The 7,690-nt window shown below is 43.8% G+C and overlaps 1 protein-coding gene across 1 annotated transcript in view; it reads right to left on the minus strand.

The window, feature by feature from the left end:
* The window catches only part of KIAA1324L (KIAA1324-like ortholog), a 48,347-nt gene that overhangs the window by 18,465 nt on the left and 22,192 nt on the right, over positions 1-7,690 (minus strand). The window contains exons 6-10 of the mRNA XM_010001258.1: positions 7,331-7,483; positions 6,150-6,238; positions 2,680-2,860; positions 1,805-1,933; positions 725-815 (exon numbers count right to left, since the gene is read on the minus strand). Of these exons, the coding sequence (XP_009999560.1) occupies positions 725-815; positions 1,805-1,933; positions 2,680-2,860; positions 6,150-6,238; positions 7,331-7,483 (643 nt within the window). The remainder of the gene's footprint in view (positions 1-724; positions 816-1,804; positions 1,934-2,679; positions 2,861-6,149; positions 6,239-7,330; positions 7,484-7,690) is intronic.

A 7,690-nucleotide genomic window follows, 5' to 3' on the forward strand; every position in this document is an offset into this window, starting at 1 on the left:
GACATGCTTCTTGCTTCTGTTTTCATTGCTGCTTGCCAATCTTGTAAAATAAAAATCAGGCTTGGCTCAGTGGGTGTAAGTCAAAACCCTCCTCAGCTGAGATACAGCAAAGAGGTTCATTTTGCCACAACTTACCTGTAGTAATATTTGACACCTGGTCTAAACTAGGAGAACAAGCCCATTCTTTAAAGAGGTACAAGCAGCTCTAGCAGCTAACTCCTTTTGTCTGAGGGTCCAGGAGAGGTGGGAAGTCTTGTTCTCCTGCAGTGCCTGCACCTCCCTGCTGGCTCCAGGAGAAGCACAGGCTGTGCAGGCCAGATGAAGACACCGAGCAAAGAAAGGTGGGTTGCTGTAAAACAATTTCAGGGCAGGCACCAGTATAGACATGGCAGATTTAACTGGTTACTTTGGGATACTTTAGAAACAGAGGGATAGGAATATCTTCTCTCAGTTTCCAGACAGCCAACTGGCTGGCCTCTCAGGCTGGAGCAAACACCAAGGGCTTAGAGAATCATCTGCTGCCGTGGGCTGACTGGGGACACTGGAAGAAAATACAAGTTTCCCCTTGTCTCTCATTCATTACATCATTTCACTTTAAAAGTTAAAACACTGTTCATTCCAGGGATAATGAGAAATAAGTGTAAGAGGCAGAGATAAATGAGAAATAGATGGGGAAAAAAAAAAAAAAAAAAAAGGAAAAAATAAATAAAATCCTGTTCCTTACTTAAATCCTGGGATGTGCAGGTTCAAGATAAGATAGTCATTGTCAGAGCCTCCTGCCCCACTCTGGATGTGATCACCAGCCACTTCCCAACCTTCATGGGACAAAAAAAAGAAAAAAAATTAAATCAATTAAATCAAGAAATGGGTGCTTTCTGGGTCATATGGCAAAATAAAAATAAAAAATCTATGTAACAACACTTTATTAAGCAGTTCAGTATTTTATTACATTTTAAGGATGTCTGTTAGAACCTATAGAGCAGTACAATAGTGCTTTTGAATGAAAAGTTTTAGTAATTGTATTAACTGCTGATTTAAGAGGCAAATGTCACCTACAAATCAGCAAAGCATTTGAAGTTCCCTGACCTGTGCTATGCAATTCAAGAGGGATGATCCACCTGATCTCTCCCAGTCTTAAATAAGATGAATCAATGAAGCTACATGTTAAATGTTAGGCATATACTTCAGTGCCCCTCTGCTCACTATAATTCAAAGCTTGAGTTACACCAGCCTGGCAGGGTGGATCAGGCTGAGGAAAATCTCTCAGAGAAGGCTGGAAGTGGAAGAAGTCCTGAGCAGTACCACTTTCACCAGTGAGCTGTGACTGCTCTCTGCTGCAATCTCAGCACATGTGCAGAGAGAACACTCCGAGTGTTAAATGAAGAAAGATCACAGACTCTGATTAAGTTATCCAAAAGAATTAAATGTGACCTCAAGGGGCACAGTTATCACAAACATGAAAGGGGATAAACTTGGCAGAAATCAAATAGTCATGTTGTGTTTTTTTTGTAGTGGGGATATTCAGATGGACCAAGGTCTGTGGTGGGGAAGGTCCTTGACTTGAGGGAACTTCACATAGGCTGCAGCTCCTGCCCTCTTCTGCTATATGATTTCTTATTTCTTTTTTGTGATATTGTGACATTGACTCTTACAGGAAATTTCAAGCCTGGTGCAATTAAAGAAAAAGGGGAAAACTGTTTTGTGATTATGATAGCAATGAGCATACTCATTTTGATGATTGCTCCACTACAACAGTGATCATCACAGAAAAAAGGCAGGTAACAATACAGAAAGTTTGGCTCACCATTCATCCCATCACACTTTGAGTTGCCCACATTAAAGCAAGATGTCTTCATGTTGCCTGGCAGGATGTTCCACCACTTGTACTCAAACCCCAGAACTGGTTCAGTCCCAGCAGGGCAGGCTTTGCACTCTACAGGGCAAAGGAAGGAAAATCACAGGCCAAAGCTCATCTCTAACAGTGTTTTAAAGAACAAAGACATTAATTTTTTTGCTCTATGAAGCAAGTAACAAGCAAAGAAAACAACTTGTTTCTTTATAATTAAACAGCCACAAACTTATCAGGACCAGAAGAGGGGAAACAAAAGCAGCATTTTATAAACTGCCTGTCACAGCCTCGTGGTAAGTAATTTGTAACTGATGCCACAAGCCACACTTCCTGTTTAATGGCTTCATCTGAAGGTTTGATCATACCAGTAAACATGAGTTCCCACAATATGCTCTAGGTGACCACTGAGCAAACACATCTCAGAATCAACAAGACAGAGTTCAGGCTAGATGATGTTGTCAGGGTACTCATCTGACAGTGCTTCACAGTTTTTCACAGGGAAGAACTTGGCATGGACAGGAGAATGGATGAGGAGGAATTACTGACTGTAAAAGCTCTGATTCCCTTCTCAGAATCCCTTAAAATAGCCAGGATGTTTATATCAGCCAAGAAATGCAGCCAGAACACAGCAGGTCAACTTAGAGCAGCAATCCCTGATAACAAAGGACGTCAGAGAGAAATTACATATCTAACTCCCACTCTCCAATGTTATTTAACAAGTATCTTATGCAAAATGAGTTCTGGCTTACGACGATGTGTCATTAAACTAAGTCACATGCAAGTAGAGAACTGTATTTGGAGACACAAGCTCATTTTTTATGGTCTCCTACCCTGTGTCCCATCCGAAAATGTGCCTGGTGGGCAAGGAGTGCAGGAAGATGAGGCGTTGTTGTAAAAGCCAGGATTGCAGGGTGGACAATCCTTCCTCTCTCCAGAAGGAGGTAAGGTCAATGCACGGGGGAGATCCTCTCTGCAGATCTTGGGTTCAATCCATTTGTACATTATCTGAGTCTGAAAGGAGAAGACACTGAGTTCACATGGTGTGTTAGGAAGCTTTAGGAATAGATGCAACAATCAGGTTTCCCCTTGTAAATGAAATGAAGGTATTCACAGTGTTTTAGGCAAGAAGCAGAACTTGCACATCCAAGACAAAAAAAAGGGAAGGGCAGAGAAGGGAAATAGAAATAACTGCATTCACAGGTGATTCCAAGATTTCAGGCCTTAAGAGAAAAGCAAAACTTTGAAGCTTAACAATTTACTGGTTTTCATTCCTATTTATCTAGTGGTTTTTCACATTAAAAAGTTTCTGAGGAATACCAGATAAATAATTCTAACACTGGCATAAACAATCTCTGCATTTTAACCACAGTAACCCAAAATACAACTTCTTCATTATAAAATCCCTTCATCAGGAATACATCCGTCAGTAAAGAACATCACAAGTTCTGCATTTTCTCCATTCTGGCCTGTTCTGTGCAAAGTCGTTGGTTCTCTCCAGCCTTTTTCACCTACTGAGCAAATGCCAAAGCCACACAGGAACTCTTCCAGCCTCTCTCCAGTCCCTCCACAATATGTAAGGAGCAGTCTATGAACATTAACACAAGTCAACTCCTAGTGTTACCATGTACAATGGTATCACCTCTGACGAGACATGAGTTTCCTGACTTCAGGAAAAGGCCTCCGTGAGGTGCACCACGCATGTTGGGTTTCAGATTTCTTTTGTCTTTGGGTCTGTCCTTCAAAGAGTCTAATATCTCAAGATAAAAGATAGTCAAGTTCCAGAGCTGAGAAACCCAACTAACTGGCAAGACTTCAACCTGTCCAAAGCTCCTTCTCTGGGTATGTCCACCTGTTGTTCCCAGCAGTGTAATCAGGGATCCTCAAGGCCAGCAGCAAGGATACAGAGGCTGAGAGGGGAGATTTCACCTTATGAATTTAGGTCAGGGTCCCAAGCACATGCCCCTGCCATCCTGTACATTGAGCTGCTTGTGCTCAAGGTCAGCCCTCTGATAACACAGACCTGTTCAAGAGCTACTGACCAGCTTTGAACCTGTTTGTCAAAAAATCTGGAAGCAGCTTCACTGCCAGCTCAGTCCTCAGCTCCTGAGAGCTGAGATGAAGCTGAGGCTCCTGCCCTTTGTCCCTGCCTGCACTGTGTTGCAGCCATGTCTGTGCCAGATCAGTAGATCCACATTCTGACTTGACATCCCAGATTGACATTGCTCCTGCCACTATGGACTTCTCTGGCAGCCTTGGCTGAATTTGGTAGTGGTCGTTGGGTCTGCTCTTCTCACTTTGCTCAGGTGCTCCTGCTATCAGAGTGGCACCTGCCTCAGCCTGCCCTACTGTCACACTTGGCTCCTGGCTCCCTGTCCCCCACGGATCAGTCTGTCCTTGCTGCTTCTGAACACCTAAGGGATTTTCTAGAGTGTTGCTCCAGAAATGCTTCAGTGCACAGCATTTAAAATACAGAGGATCAGAAAATGGTAAAGTACCTATGTGTTGCCCAGAGCTCAGACACACTATGCACACTAAAATAATCCTACTGCACCTGAGCAGAGAGAAAAGGGTCAGAGAGCAGCCCATAGACATGCCAGGGGGTGGGTTTCTGAGACTAGGACTGAAACAAGCAGCCTGGGACTTTTAAAGCAGTAGATAGGTGAAAAGTCAATAGGAGTCGAGTGCCCAAGTCTCCTGAGGCCCCTTCCACACCTGGAGCGGGGAGAGAAGGAGGGAGAAAACAGTCTCATGTCTGGTAAAAAAACTGGCTGATTTTAGTGAGCTGTGGGCCAACAGGCCTTTTATCTGGTGCTTTACAGCCACTGTGCTCCTGAAGATGGGCTGTAGAGTCAGGCCCTCTCACTGGACTGCATCCTTTGGAGAGAGATCAAATCTGGACCAATTTCCAGAGATGCAGAGCACTAAGTGGTGAAAGCAGGTCCTGAAAACCCAGCCAGCATCTATGACACATGCTGTTCTCAGAAGTGGAAGATGAAGGATGCCTGCAGAAAGACCCATTGTGTATTCTAATGATGCCAATCATCAGAAGGCAATTTGATGCCCATGAAGGCAATTTGAGGGTACATGGTGGGAGTCTATTGAGTGCCAGGGAGCCTTGAACTGCACAGAGCAGTGACAGGGTAAACCCCAGGAGGCTGCAACCAAAGCAGTACCCAGGAGTGTAGCACTGAACACTGCTGCTGGTTCCTGGAGTTGTTACAGGAAGGTAACAGTAAGAATCAGTGACAAGAGCAGGTTGTAGAGCCTGTCAGCTCTGGGGCTAAACTCACTGATGCTTTGTTATTAAAGCAGACAAACTCTCAGCTGCATTTTGGAACTGGCTGACCAGGAGACTAAAAATACTCCATCCCACCAGCAAATATTAGGCCAATAGCCTATATTAGCCAATAGCTGACTATTTGCCATCCCATCCTGATCTAGGAAAGACGGGAAAGGAAAGAAATGAGACAAAACAGGCCTAACCACATGTCCACACCTCTGTGGGCTCCATATCCCAGTAAATAGGAGTCTCTTCTCCAAATCCTGCAAAAAATCCCTAAGTGATTGTTGGGACAAAGGGGAGGAGAGCTCCAAAGCCAGGCTGCCCCACCAGTAGTGGATCTAAGACCTCTGGGAGAAACAACCTACAGAAAGCCAAAGTGTTTTGAGGCATCCCATAAGGCAAGCCCAGTATTAAGCAGCTAAGCTCTGCTGCTGCACATGAATACTCCCAAGCTATGTATATACGTATATATGTATATATTTATTTCAACAGATTATGGGCTCTTCTTTAATGCTAAAACCCAGGGACATGATACACATCATATCTACACAGCCACCTGCAATAAGTATGGTTGTGCTCCTGTGACATGGCAGCACCTGAAGCAGGCCTGGCCATTGCTGGGACAAAACAAGTTTTCACAAGCCAAAAGTATGCCAGGAAAGATTGCTAACAACTAAACACTAGGGTTTACTCTGGGACAGCACTTCAGCCTGTGGTCCAACCCTTTTCTTTTTATGAGCATGGAGGCAGCATCAGTGGCCCAGTCAGATTAATGACAAGTGCATGGATCTTAGAATAGCACAGTAACAGGCCCATGACAGGCAGGTTCTTCCAGGTGGATAAATGCTGGAGAGAAATCACCTAAAGGACAAGCCCAAATCCTCAGATTGATTCACTGCTGGAAGCAAACTTGGAAAAGTAAATGCGAAAGAGACTCCTAGAAGTCTTACCCTGCTTTCAAATGGAGATCACAGTAAGCTCAATGATCTTAAAAGTAGTATCATGTCTTCTACTTACTTTTCCTTCCTTATCACATGGGGTATGGATCTGGAAAAAGTCTTTGTTTGTGCATGGAGGACGTTCTATACACGCACTGGATCCCTCCTCTAAAAAGAAAGGGTGAGGAACAGGGTGTTAAACTATCAAATGGTCCATCAAAGAAATCATAACAAGGTTAAATCTGGGGACTAAAGAGAGTCAGCAGAAAAATACAAAAACAAGAATGAAAATCAAATCATTAATGGGTTCTACATTAACTTTCCCCTTAACTAAAGGAGGAACAGGGAAAATACCAGCAATGCTTGTACTGTCACACTGAAATTCATTGATTCAGTATAACCAGGGAGTTGCTCAAACCCTAACTCCAGTTTTCACCTTCAAGCAATCATCTGTTTAGCTTGTCAGGCATGGAAATATGTTCTCGCTTAATAAGGAACAAAACACTGTAACTTATTTAAAACTTACTTACTAAACTAGAACAATTTTTCCTCTCCCCAGGTATTTTTACAGAATTCCAGTTCCTGCCATGAGCTCAGGCACAGGTACCCAACCATTTGCCATAATCTGTGATAGCAGGTTCTGTGGTCAGTGACTGGCTCTTCAAAAACTGTCATAAAACTACAAGGAAGAAAACTGGAGACCTTCTGACAATGAAGAATGGATTTTGCCCATGTCATTTGATGAAGACCAGCCAACCACAGCTGGGAATGCAGAGGACTTTGAGAACTAGGATTTGCAACTAGAATACCACATCTCCCAACTGCACAGGAGGCAGGGACTGGCCAGGAAAGGAAATTCCTAGAAACATGAGAAGTCTGAAGGCAGTGAGGAAGCAAATTCAGATCCTTGCCAAACGGTAACACAAATTGCCACGAGAGGGCACAGCGTGACTATTATTCTTCAGAGCTGCTCCCTTCGAGGTCATAAAGCTCTCCAGCTCTTTATGGTAGCGTAGATGACCTTAGCCAAGATCAGCTCTGGCTCATTACGTATATATGTGCCCTCTGCATCTTTTGGGAAATCTCACCTTCAGTTCCCCTTTGCCTATCATCTGGAAACTAAACCATTCTCCCACCTGCACACAGAAACAGCTTGGGGGTTGGACTTCAGAGGTCCCTTCCAACCGATGCATTCTGTGATTCTATGACCTTATGTGCTTGGACTCTCCTGGCTTTGCTTAACCCATTTAATTTATGTACCTGCATAATATATTTCTTCTTTACACTTGGTGCACTCTTTAGCTCCCTTCTCAGAGTAAGTATTTCTTGGACACACCTGGCACCCAGATGAGCCTGGTTTGTCACTGAAGGTACCAGGTTTGCATGCGAAGCACTCGGACGTGTATGCAACTCCTGGAAGGTAAATTACAGGTAAAGCACTGAAACTGAGAAGTATGCTCCACAACTGCTGCCCACCTGCTCAGGGGGGAAAGCAAGCCAGCTTGATAACACACCTTAAAAAACACAGACTTTCACCACTCACTTCAGAGACTTTGGCTTTGCTGACTCTTGATTTAGGTCTTTAACCTTTGCTCCTCAATGCAAGTGTGTCCCGTGTAG

This window comes from Chaetura pelagica, unplaced genomic scaffold (assembly GCF_000747805.2).
Source record: "Chaetura pelagica isolate M959 unplaced genomic scaffold, ChaPel_1.0 scaffold66, whole genome shotgun sequence".
Lineage (NCBI taxonomy): Eukaryota > Metazoa > Chordata > Aves > Apodiformes > Apodidae > Chaetura > Chaetura pelagica.